Source organism: Gopherus evgoodei, chromosome 1 (genome assembly GCF_007399415.2).
Source record: "Gopherus evgoodei ecotype Sinaloan lineage chromosome 1, rGopEvg1_v1.p, whole genome shotgun sequence".
Taxonomy (NCBI): domain Eukaryota; kingdom Metazoa; phylum Chordata; order Testudines; family Testudinidae; genus Gopherus; species Gopherus evgoodei.
The window spans coordinates 2,003,886-2,019,946 of record NC_044322.1 but is presented as its reverse complement, the minus strand read 5'-3'; the positions used below and the strand labels follow the sequence as shown (position 1 = coordinate 2,019,946).

Here is a 16,061-nt window from a genome sequence, read left to right as displayed (position 1 = left end):
CTCCCCTCCCCCAATGACACACACGCCACTGGGACATTTCCCCTTTAAACAGAGGGTATTCTAATGTGTTTGGAGTGTTAACAAGCTAGTATGGAAGTGATGGAGCAATGATCCATGGAGGGCAGAGAGCGTGGGTTTATCTCTAAACTTGGAACGTCTCCATAGGATTCTTTTAAAATTAGGACTGAAAACATTTTGTGTTTCTCAGCAGAACTGTAAATTGAAAATAAACCCTTGTCCAGCAGCACAGCCAACAAAATGGCTGAAGAAAGTCCAGCCCATCCAAATTTTGTTTTGACTTGCTATCTCTACACCATGAGGAGACTTGTGTTTACACTGTTCTCAGTGAACTGCACTCGTAAGTGGAGCAGTGGACTGCTCCCCTCTAGCCTCTGCTCCCAAAACATGGGTTTCATTTGTGCATAGTAATGTTTCGAAATGCATCTTTAACATTCTTCCCATTTTTTAAATCTGGGCTGTGAAGTAAACAGAAGGCAGATACAGTCCTTTAGTTTTGTACACGGTCTCGAAGAGAGCAGTCTAAATGTGTATATTACACAGAGCAGAATTTTGCGATAAGGATCGGCTTCACCTCGTTTTGTTCGTTTGTATCTGAATGGTCACTTGCTGGCCCATGAACCAGGCGCATTTCGCAAAGTCTCGTGCATAGAAGCAAAGTCTCGTGCAGGCAAGTTCTGCTTCCCTATCCCTCTTCGAGCTTTAACAAAAGTCAGCCCTCCTGGCGTCTGGTTTGTTCGCACAAGCTGCTTCCTGCAAACAGTCACTCTTCTTGGGGCTGGAGGTTTTCCTTGCCATCCCTCCTCAGAGGGTCTTGATTACTTGCAGTACATCTAAAGGAAACCTGCCAGCCAATGCTTCTAGTGGTCTGGGCAGGTGTCCTTGCCTTTGATTGCAGTTTGTTCCTGGTGCACATCAGAGCCGCTGTGCTGCACATATCTCACAGTCCTTCCCCTTCTTTTGATAATCAGCAGTCCTTCCCCTTCTTTTGATAATCAGAAACTGGGCTGTTACTCCATTTTGGGGGTTGGATACCCTGAATAAGATGAGATTTGGTGCCTGGAAATGCTTTTGCTTTTAGCTGGGATGATTCATCTTGCAGTTTAGTTTTTAAAAGTCTTCCGCAGCCTGGTCTATAGCTATTTTCGTAGCCAATCATTGAGTCTTTACGCTTAAGCCCAGTAATGGTTTCATTGGCTCAGTTTATGCCTGCCTGACCTCAGAAAGCTTGTATCCTTGTAACTACTAAACCATATTGAAGTTATCCTAAAACTCCAACAAATCCTAAAAAGGAAACTGACTGACCAGAACCTGGAGTATAAATAGAAAGGATGGGTTTGTTTAAGTTGGGACCGTAACCTGACCTGCAAGGACAAGGGACAAAAATGTCCTCACAGTGCACTGTGGGTCAGAAGGTCTCTACTATTTAAACACACTGTTGTGTCCGGCTATTATTGATTTACCTTCTACTGTAGCACAGGATCTCTGGAGAAAAGAGGAAAACAGCTCAGAGTTTAAGGCCAGAAGGTACCATTAGATCATTTAGTCTGACCTCCTGGACACCGCAGATCATAGAATTTCATCCAGTTACCCTGGCATTGAGCCCAATAATGTGTGTTTGACTAAAGCATCTTCTAGAAAGGCATCAAAAGATGGAGAATTCACCACTTCCGCTGGTAGTTTGTTCCAGTGGTTAATCACCCTGTTAAAAAAATGTGCCTTATTGCCAGTGCTTAATTAGGTGCTGAGGGCTCAAGCAATTTTTTTACTTTCATAACTGATACGGCAAGCCCAAAGGTGCCAGGACTCGGGACTGCCAGGCCCAGAGGTGCCGGGGCTTGGGACTGGCACAAATTAAGCCCTGCTTATTGCTAAATTGAATATGTCTGGCACAGCTTCCAGCATTGGTTCTTGTTCTGTTTTTCTCCACTAGATTAAAGAATACTCTAGTACTCAGTGTTTTCTCCCCAGGAAGGTGCTTATACATCATTAGTCTTTGTAGCCTAAATGATAAAGTGAACCCCGCCCACAAACACACACACAACTGAATAAATGCTGCAGAAACATTGTCTTAAAATTGGCAGTCAGTCTACCTGTTAGAAATGATCATTGTACTTAGTTTATTTTAAAGAATAACTAACATTTGGAATTTGAAGTGGTTTTGGTGACAAACACTAGAGATTTTTTTTTATATGGAGATATACCTATCTCATAGAGCTGGAAGGGACCTTGAAAGGTCATCAAGTTCAGTCCCCTGCCTTCACAGCAGGACCAAGTTCTGTTCCTGACAGGTTTTTGTCCCAGATCCCTAAATGGCATCCTCAAGGATTGAACTCACAACCCTGAGTTTAGCAGGCCAATGCTCAAATCACTGAGCTATCCTCCGCCAGTGCCTTGTTCTTTGTACAGGCCATTTGGAGTGAGTCAGGTAGAATTGGTCCTAGTGCATCCTCTCCTGCTTTGCAGCTCATGTTTTCTTCCTCTGTAGCTTAATTCTTCCTCGGTGCACTCAGGAGGCTGCAGCGCCAGGCGGCTGTGTCAGAGGGAGGTAGCAGCAAAGGCTTGGAAGCAAATGAAAATGCAGTAAAAAGCCTGACCCAGCAGGCTGAGCAAGGGTACCCAGAAGGCTATTGAACAGAGCAGTGTTGGGTCCTTGAAAATCCTGGGATTCGCCAGCATCAGTTTCCCTGACCCGAGGGTAAATAATCTGTAATTTTCTCTTGCATCCATGCAAAATCAATACTGATTTAATCTCATGTTGGAGAAAATTAACCACTCCTCGGAGGAGGGTGTGTCTGAATTTGTATCCAGTGGGAAATGGAGTATTTTGGCAGATCTCATATGCAAATATGCATGTGCACAGCCACTTCCCGAGACCCATTAAAACTCAAGTATTTACCTCCTTGAAGTAGAATAATGTAGATTATATCCATTTCCATAATGGCAAAGGCCTTTGTTTCTGGGTTTCTGTGAATGCGCAGAAGACTCAAATGAGTTTGCAGCGCATTACATCAGACTGTGGCTTGTGTTCTGGTATTTAAAAAATGAACGTGGCTGAACATCTGAAGTTGGTCATTTAGTTTCATGGCAGACTTTTCCTTGAGTTTTATTAATGTTGGCATTTCAGTGCCACAGAGACTGTGCTGAATTGTGCTTTCCCTCTGGATTTACAGCAGCATCTCTCCACTGTTATCAGTGGAGTTTCTCTGGGTTTACCCCAGTGCAGGTGAGAGCAGAATTTGGCCTTGTATGTCTTCACGAGTGTGCAGCTAGTCATGTAGTAATTGCTTAGTGGGCTCCTTCGTCCAGGGACACACAGCCCTGCATGCACTAGCAATTCCATGTGCCTGTGTGCATTAGGCTGCAGAAGGCCCAGGAGGAACACCGCACGGTGGAAGTGGAGAAGGTGCATCTGGAGAAGAAGCTCCAAGATGAGATCAGCATCGCCAAGCAAGAGGCACACCGACTGCGGGAGCTGCGCGAGGGGACAGAGAACGAGCTAAGCAGACAGAAGTACGCGGAGCAGGAGCTGGAGCAGGCAAGCATTGCATAGCATACGTACAAGCAGAAACGGGGGGCGGGACACCCACACACTGTATGGCCATTGCTGCATCCCCCTGGGAAACACAGCTAGACTCTCCTTAGTGTGCCCTGTTGCCACTGTTCTCCCAGTTGACCTTAGGGATAGGAGAGATCCAACTATCTCTGCCACTTCCTCAGATAATACTTTACCCCAAAAGGCACCTTCTCATCGGGCCCATCCATGCTGCTCTATGCAGTCACCAGAGGGGATCCCTGGAGAGCAACACGACGCGCTTCCAGTGCTGAATGTGCTGCCCCGCACTCCACAGCCTCTGCTGTCCCCGAAGGGAAGGTATGGAGTTTGATCCATACCTCTGATCTTTCTGTGCTGAGACCAGCCAGGGGGCTGGCCCCTTCCCCTTTGTATGGCACTTTACATACTGTGTTTTAGGAGAACTTGAGGCAGCAATTAAATTCATTCTAACCTGCTTCTGCAACAGCCCCATCCCCCTCTTCCTCTAAGAGCCCCAAGCAACTTAAACACCTGCTGCCAGAGTTGAGTATTTACATACAGTTTCCCAGGACAGTAGTTTCCTGTTTAGGCTATCACACACACATACACCTCAAAATACGCTACAGTCTAGCACAGCCACCCACGTGTTGTCATAGAAATACAAGTTGTATTGTTTGCATTGTGTGTGTCAAGTCACACCCATTGCCCCCTTCCTGCCTCTTTAAATTTGTAATGAAAGCTGAAGCCAGCGGTGACTTAACCAATCTGTTGTTTCTTAGAGGCCTTCCTGTGGGATTCATTGAGTGGGTGAGTAATGGCTTTATCCACCCAGCGTGCACTGTGTGATGTAACATAATCACCACTGAAATGAACTAGAGGCCACAGAAGTAATTCACTAGCCACTCCCACTGACTGTACAAGCCAAAGGCAACCTTTCAGAGTCGCTTTTGGGATACTTTGGGGTCCCTGTGAATCCTGAAATCTAAGCTGCTCTTACACTAGTTGATGATGCTAAGAAGATGATCTGGTTTTTCAAAGACCGTGTTGGAGGCTCCTACTGGAGAGCAAAGTTAGCCACGCCTTAGTGAGATGGGCTCGTCTGTACTACAGTTTACACACTGACCCCTTTCAGTGATGTCAAACCCGACCCAGATTATAAACCGTGCTCATGCTTCAGTCTTTCCAGAGCCCATTCCCCCTTATGTATTGGTTCCCTTTCTGTCATTTTACACTGCTACCTTCCTGTTCAGTTTCCCAAACCAGATTTTTTTGTTTCCATGTGAACCCTGCTGTTCATAAACATTTTGAGCAAATGTCCAGTCTCAGATCCAAGTGGTTCATCTCCACGGTTCTGCTCTGCCTCTGTGCTCAGCACTCCCAGGCACTCAGATGGGGTGGGTGTGGGGTCAGAACCTAGATGGATTAGAGAGGACAGAACTCCATGTATGGTAGGAGATCAGATCAGTGGAAGCTGAGATTGGTGTGGAGAATTTAGTCCATCATGAAGATTATGATGCTGTCCCTGTATTTCTATGAACAATTTAGGGAAATTACGTTTAACATTTGTTAAAATTGCAGACAGTAGTAAAATGGTGGGTAGTTAACTCTGGAATGTGGCTGCTTTATAAGTCCCTCTAGACCAGTGGCTTTCAAAGTGGGGTACGTGAGCTCTTGTCAGGAGTGTGGAAGAAAAATCCTGTATTGGCAGACAACACATTTTGTTTCATAAGATGTGGCAATCTAATCATAAAGTATATTATGACTCTGTCTTACATGGGGGTACGCGGTAGACTGCTTTATTTGGTAAGGAGTTCACAGCCTAAAAAATGTGAAACCCACTGCTCTAGATGGACTGGCAAATGTGCTGACAGATAGAATATGAAATTTCAAATGTCTGAGTGTAGTGTGATGCCCTTGGCTAGAAATAATACTCAAGCCAAATGCAGCTTAAATGGAGCTGAGTTAGTTAACACGGTAAAGGAAACTGATCTGGGTTTACTGAGAGATTCCTTTAAACATTTACATTCTCAGTCCGGTGTGCAGCTGTCTATCCTGGAAAAAGAAAGGGTGTTCGCCAAAGCTATGTTGACACATGCTTCTTGCTAGCAAGGTGCTAACGTGGTCTGAACCCTAGACAGGACCTACTCCAACCCCCAATAAAGTCAATGGACAGACTCCCATTGAGGTCACAGGGTGCTGGATCAGGGCCAGAGTGAATAGAGAGAACGCAAGTGATTCTCTGTTATTAACAATCCAAGGCGTTGTCCCAGTTACAGGGACATGGTTAGGTTCTGCCCACACTGTAAACTTTACCTGTGTGAATATCAAATCGGGGAGAGCTGTATTTGTCCTGTAGATGGTGCCTAAATGGGTGGAAGAAATGTGGTGTAGTCATTGAAGGGGCCTGTTTAAAACATTTAGGGTTGGTGTTAGTGCTTTAAAAGAGAAAGCACACTATCTACCTCTTCAAGACAGCCTTAAACACAGTAAAACCGTCTGTGTTTCTAATCAGGTTTGAGAGGTGAAGTGATTTAGGGGTTAGAATGCACTGCGGAGAACTAGGTCTTCTGGGTTCTGACCTGCTCTTGCTGTCATTCCAAGTAAGCCACTTAGCCTCTTTGTACCTCAGTTTCCCCATCTGTAAAATGAGGCTAATGCCTCATGGACATTGTTTGAGGTTTAATATTTGCAAAGCACTTTGAGATCTGATAAAGACACTACATATGTGGGCATTCTCATTAATGATTACCAAAGCCACGCATTTGTCCCAGGGTTTTGTGCCTTCACTGTGCTTGCCACTCCCTGGTTTTTGATCCTCCTGTGAACTCAGAGTTTCTTCAAGTGCAGGCTGGGGAAGAGGCGTGGCTGGACTGCAGAGAGCGGAATTGCGGATGGAACATGTGACTATACTGACCAAGCAGCACACTTTGTGTCTAAATGTTTCTGTCTTTTTGCTCCAGTGTGAAAGTCTCTTTTTAACAAGCCCTTTGTGTTTGGTTTAGTCGCTGCCTGAAAAGAGGCAGCTGCCTGCTCAGAGTTGTTAGCATGTCTTTGCGTGAAGGAAAGCTGCAATCCCATACCTTGCAGATCAGAAGGGAGGGGGATGGAGATTTACAGGGCTTGGAGATAAACACTCTGAATATCTTTAGTCTGGGGTTGGTTCTCCTCTCATCCAGTCCAGTGTTATTCCACTAAATCAATTGTAGTTACTCCTCTTTTCCCTCACACCAGTGTAAATCAGAATCAGGCCCTCCATCTTCACAGACTTAGAGAGTTGGACCAGATCTGCATTGCATAAACATTGTGCTTAACCAAGCTGGTAGTTGAAGTGATAAGGGACAACCACAGCCCAATTCCTGATAACGGTAGAGCAAAACAAATCAGAAAGGGATCCAGCCTGCAGAATGGAGGGAAGTCCTGTAGGTTGCTTCAGTTGCTCATGCAGCAACTTCTCCCATGCAGGATGATTCCCAAGGAAGAGAATGGTGCTGTCCTACCGCCCTGGTAGCACAGTTGTCCCACTGGCTCAGGGCACAGGAATTCTCCCTCTTATACTGACCCCAAGCCACAGCCAGGAGTGAAACTAGGCTTGCTGGAGATTTTTTCTTTTTGGTGCCATTACAAGTGTTGGGGCTGAAAGCAGCTATCCACTGAAGGGACTACCTTGGAGAGTGCTAACTGGAATGAAAGGGTCCCCCTCCCCCTCCTACGCCTTCATGTAATGCTGCTGCTGTGACTGTTTTCCTTACAGGTCCGAATGGCGCTGAAGAATGCAGAGAAGGAACTTGAATCCCACTGCAGCTGGGCCGCACCAGAGGCCTTGCAGAAATGGCTCCAGCTGACCCACGAAGTGGAGGTCCAGTACTACAACATCAAGAAACAGAATGCGGAGAAGCAGCTGCTGGTGGCCAAAGAGGGGGTGAGAACTTCTGTCTCTTTAGTCCTAAATTCTTCCCTCCCTGAGGCTGGGGAGTGAAATCCATAGATATTTACAGCCTCATAGACTTAGAACGTCTCTCTCTGTGCTGTTCTCTCCTGCCTGCTCCCATCTCTTCTTTCTGCAGACCACCTTCTGATTGATCTTGCTTGCCTGCCGAAGTGCAATATAAGGAAATCCTTGCTTGCAGGGACTCAACCCGAGTCCTATTGCCACGTGTTGTGCTTCGTAGCTCTGGTTTGGGGAGATACTGTGTAACATCTTGACAATAGTTTGTGACTGTTGCTCAGTGCATAGAACCATAGAAAGGTAGGGCTGGAGGGTCCTCAAGAGGTCCTCTGGTTCATTGCTCCACCCTTCGCCGGTGTTGAGGCGAGATCAAGTAAACCAAGACCATCCCTGTCAGGTGTTTGTTCAGTCTGTTCTTAAAACCTCCAACAATGAGGATTCTGCTGCTTCCCTTGAAAGCCTGTTGTAGAGTTTAACTATCCTTGTAGTTAGAAAGATTTCCTAATATCTAACCTAAATCTCCCTTGCTGCAGATGAAGGCCATCACTTCTTGTCTTACACAGTGGACATGGAGAACAATTGATCACTATCCTCTGTATAACAGACATTCACATATTTGAGGTCTCCCCCTCAGTCTTCTTTTCTCAAGACTAAGCATGCCCAGGCTTTTTAACCTTTTCTGATAGGTCAAGATTTCTAAACCGCTTATTATTTTTGGTCCTTTCCTCTGGACTCTCTCCGGTTTGTCCACATCTTTCTTAAAGCATGGTGCTCAGTACTGAACACAGGAGGCTGGATGATACCTCACTGATGCTGCAGATAGTGGGACAGTTACCTCCTGTGTCTTACATATGACACTTCTGTTAATACATCCCAGAATGATATTAGCTTGTTTCAAAACTGAATCACATTGTTGGCTCATGTTTAATCTGTGATCCACTATAACCCTCAGATCCTTTTCAGCAGTACTACTGCCTTGCTGCTTATTCCCCGTTTTGTAGCTCTGCATTTGATTTTTCCTTCCTAAGTGTAGTACTTTGCACTTGTCGTTATTGTATTTCATCTTGTTGACTAGAGACCAATTCTCTAATTTGGTCATTTTCAAGTCTAATCCTGTCCTCCAAAGTGCTGGCAACCTCTCCCAGCTTGGTGTCATCTGCAAATTTTATAAGCATCCTCGCCACTCCATTAGCCAAGTCATTAATAAAAATATTGACTAGTACCAGGCCAAGGACAAAACCGTATGGGTCCCCACTAGATACATCCTCCCAGTTGACCCTGCCAGCAGGTAGGGGATCTTGGGGGACAACTACTGCACTGGTGGGATGCAAAATAAACTTTATTAAGAAAATGCAAAAACAGGGAAAATTCAATTGTGAGGGGTATGGGGTTTGTTAAGGTAGACAATTGGGGAGGGATTTCTTTTAGTAAATAGTATAGGGGGTTTCAATAGTGGGGTACAATACAGTTGGTAACCAATTAACACTGAAGTATAAATGTAACAGGTAGCTAACAATTTCTATGTAAAGGGTGTGTCACAGCAGCATATAACCAACTAACAGTTATGGGTAAAATGTGTTAAATAACCAACAACTCTATGTAAAAATGTGTCACAGTGATGTAAACGTAAAATGTGAGGTGTGTCAGAGAGAAAAAGGGTAACCAATGGGGTTTTATGCCAGACTTCAGTAATACAATTGAGGTTTGGCAGCAGTAGGAGCGGGGTGAACACGTGGGGGAAGGGATTAAAAGAGAGAGAGAGAGAGAGAGAGAGAAAGGCAGTGGTAGAGGAATGAGGTTGAGGGTTGGGGGAAGAGGAGCACGTGGTGGAGCAGAGACCAAAGGCAGAGGCGCTGCTGAGGGAGATTTAAACTCAGGGAGCCACAGAGAGCAGACAGGCTGCAATTTTAAACAGCAGAAAGACTGCAATGAGTGACTGGGAAGCTCGAGGGGAGACACGGGCAAGCTTGGCGGGGGGGTTAGGGCAGCAGGAAGACAAACTTAACCACAATTATACAGAATACAGCAAAATCTTATTTATGATCTAACTTAACCAAGACTACACAAATTAGCAAGTAACAGAACACAATGCAACAATTCTTTTTTAAACCTAACTTACAGAGCACGGTACAAACAATTCTTTAAACCTAACTTAACCACAGCTATGCAAAATGAAATTACAACTTATCTAGACTGAGAACCTGATTCTAATAGGTGCACCTTACACTATGCTGATTCTTTGATCGGGAGGGGAGCAGTTCCAGAGGGCAGAGTGGTGTGTGCCCAGGGTACAGCCCCCCCGGGGGGGGGGTGGCTCCAGCAGTGGGGCAGCTGCAAGCCAGCGGCCCAGGATACAGTCCAGGAAGGCACAGCTTAGCAGCGGCCCAGGCTTATTTTTAGCAGCAAAGGCTCTGCGGAGCAAGAAACAGATTACAGATACAGACCAAGAGGTTAGCTTGGGTCTGTCTGCTGGGGAAACAAGGCCAGCAGCTAGGACAGGGGGAGTCTGCAAGAGGGAGTTCTTACCAATCCCCAGGACAGCAGCAAGCACAGAGGCAGGAACAGCAGTAGCATCGGAGGATGGAGAGAGGACTCAATTCGCTTACAATAATCAGGAGATCTCCAGGCACAAATTCGTTGTTCGTGGGAGGGGAGTTTAAAAACCGGGGTATGCTCAAAAACAAACGAGAGCGGAGAGAGGGCCCCCCAAAGACCCCTAGCTGATCAGACCTGGTGGCAAAGCAAGGACCTTCTCCGAAGTCTGATCAGAAAATGTCCGGCTTTAAAGGCAAACTCAGGCAGTTTCCCACCAGTACTTTTGATTGGCTCCTCTTGATACAGGGGAGGAGAGAAGGCAGGGAAAGGCTGCAGGTAAGCATAGGCATGCCTAGGCATGTTCTGAGTCACAGGTATGACTCATATGCTTAATTATTTGGCCACTTCAGGTTTTGCATTTCTGGGCAGCGCCCCACACATCGAGCCCGGGTCTGAACAAAGGAGCCAAACAAAGAAGCAAGAAGCCCCCTCCCTAGGCAGAGCTATGGCTTCAGTTAGCCTATACAAGCCATTCCTATGAATAGGGCTGTGACTTTAGTTAGCACAATGGCCGGGAGGGGCGGCCACACAGGACAAACAGAAAGGAGAGGGGAAAAAGGAATGCAGCAGGCAGACAGCTGTAACAGACACCAGTCTGACAACAAACAATTGACTACTACTCTTTGAGTACAGTCTTTCAACCATTTAACCACCCACCTTATAGTAATTTCATCTAAGAATGTAAGAATGCCCACACTGGGTCTGACAATGGTCCACCTAGCCCAATATCCTGTAGACTGGCAGTAGCCACTGCCAGACGCTTCTGAAGGAATAAACAGAACAGGGCAATTGTCAAGTAATCCCTGCCCTGTAGTGCAGTCCCAGTTTCTGGCAGTCAGAGGTTTAGGGACACCTGGAACATGAGGTTGTGTCCCTGACCATCTTGGCTAATAGCCATTGATGGACCTGTCCTCCATGGACTTAGCTAATTCTTTTTTGAACCCCATTATAGTTTTGGCCTTCACAACATCCTCCGGCAAGGAGTTCCACATGTTGACTGTGCATTGTGTGAAGAAGTACTGCCTTTTGTTTGTTTTTAAACCCGCTGCCTATTAATTTCATTGGTGACCCCTGGTTCTTGTGTTATGTGAAAGGTTAAATAACACTTCCTTATTCACTTTCTCCACACTTTTCATGATTTTATAGACCTCGACCTTATCCCCCATCCCTTAGTTTTCTCTTTTCTAAGATGAACAGTTCCAGTCTTTTTAATCTCTCCTCATATGGAAACTGTTCCATATCTCTAATCATTTTTATCGTCCTTCTCTGTACTGTTTCCATTTCAAATATATCTTTTATGAGATGGGGTGGCCAGAACTGCACAAGGGATACAAGATACGGGCATACCGTGGATTTATATAGAGACATCATGATATTTTCTCTCTTATTATCAATCCCTTTCCAAATGGTTCCTAACATTCTGTTTGCTTTTTTGACTGCTGCTGCACATCGAGTGGATGTTTTCAGAGAACTATCCACAGTGACTCCAAGATCTCCTTTTTGAGTATTAACAGTTAATTTAGACCCCATCATTTTGAATGTATAGTTAGATTATGTTTTCCAGTGTGCACTACCTTACACTACATTTCCCTAGTTTGCCTGTGAGAATGTTATGTGGGCCTGGGTGAAAAGCCTTACTAAGATCAAGATATATCACTTCTACAGCTCTCCCCTATCCACTAGGCCAGTCATCCTGTCAAAGAAGGACATTAGGTTGGTTTGACAAATCCATGTTGGCTATTGCTTTTAATCCTATAAACTTGTAGGTGCTCCAAGTTGATTGTTTAATAATTTGTTCCAGTATCTTTCCAGATATCAGAGTTAGGCTAACTGGTCTATAATCCCCTGGGTCCTCTTTATAAAAACAGGTACTGTGCTTGTCATTCTCCCGTCCTCTGAGACCTCATCCATCCTCCTTTAGTTCTCAAAGATAATTGCTAATGATTCAGAGTTTGCTTCAGCTGGTTTCTTAAGTACACTAGAATGAATTTCATCAAACCCTGTCAGTGTAAATACATGTAACTTATCTAAATATGTTTTTAATCTGTTCATTCTCTGTTTTGGCTTGTGTCCTTCCTTCTTGTTTTTTATATTAGTTGTGTTGAGCATCTGGTCACCATTAACCTTTTTAATGAAGGCTGAAGCAAAATAGGCATTAAACACCTCAACCTTCTTGATGCCATTCATTATTAGCTCCTCTTCCCTGCTAAGTAGTGGCCCTATATTTTTCTTCATCTTTTTCTTGCTCCTAATGTATTTATAGAACCTCTTCTTATGCCGTTTATGTCGCTTGCCAGGTGTAACTTATTTTGTGCATTAGCCTTTCTGATTTTGTTCGTACATACTTTAGCTGCCTTTTAGTACTCATGCTGAGCAATTAATCCATGTTTCCATGGACATTTGATGACCGTGGATACATGATGATATCTAATACTGGTCCATGATGCATGATGATATCAGGTACTGGTGTAAGGTTTTACATTTTCAAAGTGCTGCACAAACCTTAATTAAAGCACCCGACACAGTTGTTACAGACACTTTACAGCTGGGGAAATTGAGTCACAAAGAGATGAAGTGATTTGTGCAATGTTATACAGTGAACTAGCGCCAGAGCTGGGTTAGAACCATTGAGTTCTAGGCTTCCAGCTGCATACTCAGACCACTGGGCCACATGGCCGCTCACTGAGTAAGTGGCTCTTTGGTGGATAAGTTTAAACCTACTAATATGCATAACTAGCTGTTGCGTGCACTGTCATGCATTGTGAAACGTCTGCGACAGGAACTCTCCACAGCCCCAGTGAGAACAAATCCGGCCCCAAGGGTCACACGTATTAGGGCAGTGATGTTTTTGACATGTAAAATGTGTATGTGGTCTTCACTGGCCAAGTCACTTCTCTGTTCCCAGCTGTTTAAAATCTTCTGAGCGAAGCAGAGAGCAGCAGAGAGCAGGAAGCTATTGCAGCCAATATGCCTGGCTGTCTTGACATTTTACAGCAGTCAGAGGTGACAGGACAAATATGAATTTGTCGGTCTTACCACATTCTGACCGCAAACCCTGTAGCACTTCAGCCATTTCCCCGGGTGGTGTCAGCTGCAGCATTCCTGCCCCCGGTTTGCCTTTTGCAACTCTGCAGCAAACATTATTAGAGCATAAAGACCGAGGATCTGTATGTAGAGACTTTAGAACACGGTGTATATTTGAATCTTTAGAGGAGGCAAACCCCATTTCAGGATATTAGGTTCCTGTTGATAAGGCTTTCGTTGGTCTTTCTGGTAACGAGCCTGTGGCACGGGAGGAATTCTTAGCTATGCAGTTGTAGCTGGTGCTCTGGACTCTTGTCCTAACTCTGCTCTCAACCGACGCCCTAGCCAGCATGTTACGTGGCATAACGTCCTTAGATAAAGTGACAGTTCAAGCTACTTGTGTGTGTGCAAACAGCCACAGGACTATTTCTGTCTTATCCTGTTTAGGAGATTATTGTCCTGGAGGAAACACAAGGGCTGATTGCTCCGGTGACCTTTTTCTGTTAATATATTTCAGGCTGAAAAAATTAAAAAGAAGCGAAACACCCTCTTTGGAACATTTCATGTTGCTCACAGTTCATCCCTAGACGACGTTGATCATAAAATCTTAACTGCGAAGTGAGTATCCACCGCATATCTTCCTGCCATTTCCCCCAAATCCCTCCCCGCCCACACAGGCAGCTGTAATACACGCGTGTCCGCAAGGCTGGTCTCATCTTGCTTAGACTCACTGGGGAAAGACACAGATGTACAGTAGACTTCTACAGATCCTGACCCCAGGGAAGAGTCATTCCGTAGTGCGTGTCCTGTACAGCCTGTTCTAATGTGCACAGCATGAATTCGATGGCCTATTCTTTTGCCTCAGTTGAAGTTGATCCTTATTTAATTCACATTTGTCAGGTTTTGGTGAATGTGTGAAATGTAATGGGTAACTAGTAACATTTTACCCCGTTAAGGTGGAAAATTGAAGTTCCGACCATTTACAGGTATTACAGATCCCACGTTTCTGCTCAGTGGGAGGAATGTTCTCCCCTGAGATTCCAGTTGGACAGGGTTTCCTGCAGTAGCCTGTTGCTATATGCTGCGGCCATGTTCCCTTGGTGGTTGGTAAAGTAGTTCATATGGCTGATAGATATATTCCTGTAAATCCCGTCCTTTCATGACGGAAGCATTCATTGGGATTTTGAGAAGATACCTACCTGTGAACTCCATCACACTTACCCACCAGATAACCTGAAGGCTTATTCAACTACGATAAAGCTTCAGACACCACTAGCTTATTCATCTTAAAATTGATTCATTCATCTTACTTGTCATAGAGTCATAGAATGTCCTTCCAGGGTTGAGATTTTCCAAGCCAGCTAGAGGTGTTAACCCGACAGCGCCCATTAAAATCCAAATGAATTAAAATCTCCTGGTCAGCTTTAAAAATCCCAACCCAAGACTCTGAGATTTGCGTGGCTCAGAGCTGTATCACGGTACTTTGACACTGACTCTTGTTGTCCCACTGAGAATCTGACTGGGGGTTAACACAGAGAAAAATCCCATTCAGATGTGGCTACTATGCAAGGCTCTGCAAGGAGGTCTGGAGAAATAAACACAGGGAGGAATCTCAGCTTAACTTTCTGACTCCCTGTTCCAGACTCACTGGGATCTTCTGTCCCGTGTAATTTGTTTCCACTGTTCCTCATTTGTTTTTCCTTTTCCCTTGTTCGAATCTTGTTTTCAGGCAAGCCCTGAGCGAAGTGACGGCTGCACTGCGGGAGCGCCTACACCGCTGGCACCAAATCGAGCTGCTGTGTGGCTTCCAGGTTGTCAACAACCCAGGCATCCACACGCTAGTGACAGCCCTGAACATCGATCCCAGCTGGGTGGGCACTTCCCGGCCCAACCCAGCGCACTTCATCATGACTGATGATCTGGACGATCTGGACGAAGAGATTGTGTCTCCCATGTCCATGCAGTGTATGTATCCTCTGCTAGATGATGAGCACTGGGGCGAGTTAGCACTTAGCTACTGCTTAAGTGAGGGCACTGTGATACTCTAGGTAGATAGGTGCAGAGAGCTGGGATATATTGGAAGGGAACGGTGTAGCCATATTGATTTTTAAACCAACAGAGAAAGTGTGAGAGTCATTCTAGTGCTGGCATGTCAGTATAAGCCCCATCTCCATTGCTGGAGATATTTGGAAGCCAACTCCAGAAGTACTTACTAGCTCCAATGATGGAGAGACGTGTTGCTGCCCATGTTCTTCGTGTCGGCCTAGGGTAGAAGTGAAGACAGAGCAGGAAGTTCTCAGTGTGAGCTGGGCAGAGGAAGAGAGGGCAGTGCCGCGGTTGGAGGAGCAGTGGATCCCAGCAATAACTTGGCTGAGTCTGACTTGGAGCCACTTACTAGTGATGGCTTCATTATAAGCATGACAGGTATGCCAGCTAGAGATTTGCCTGAGGAGATGGGTTCCTGAGAACCTGCGGCTAGGATTTAACCAGGCAAAAATATATCCACAAATCTTAATGGAAACCCCTGAGTACAAATTGGAGTGAAGACTCCAAATTTGATCCATACATAGTATGGGCCCTTGGCTGAATTTTCACATCTTAGATTTTGGGTGTCCCACAGGAGACCCCTAGGGCATGGGTTTCTGAGGTGCTGAGCACCCACAGTTTCTGTTCAAATCAATGGCCAAGGTTCTCAGCTGGTGAAAATCAGGCCAACTCAGGTGACGTAATGAAGCCGTGCTGATTAACATCAACAAAGAGCCTGTCTGGTTCACGGGGGGCTGCATATGCTCAGCACCTTTGCAGATCAAGCCCATGGCATCTCAAGTTGGGCTCCCGACATGAGTGACCCTTCAGTGTCACTATTGCCCCACCCCCCGGGGCTCAGGAGGTGCCATTGTCTATGTGCAGGGGCCCCTTATGGGAGGAGGGCAGTCCTGTGAT

General features: G+C 45.4%; 1 protein-coding gene across 6 annotated transcripts in view; it reads left to right on the top strand.

The window, feature by feature from the left end:
• The window catches only part of STIM1 (stromal interaction molecule 1), a 191,050-nt gene that overhangs the window by 160,867 nt on the left and 14,122 nt on the right, over positions 1-16,061 (top strand). For all 6 annotated transcript variants that reach the window (XM_030555814.1, XM_030555806.1, XM_030555824.1 and 3 more), the window contains 4 exons: positions 3,379-3,556; positions 7,305-7,472; positions 13,636-13,736; positions 14,848-15,083. In XM_030555814.1, the coding sequence (XP_030411674.1) occupies positions 3,379-3,556; positions 7,305-7,472; positions 13,636-13,736; positions 14,848-15,083 (683 nt within the window). The remainder of the gene's footprint in view (positions 1-3,378; positions 3,557-7,304; positions 7,473-13,635; positions 13,737-14,847; positions 15,084-16,061) is intronic.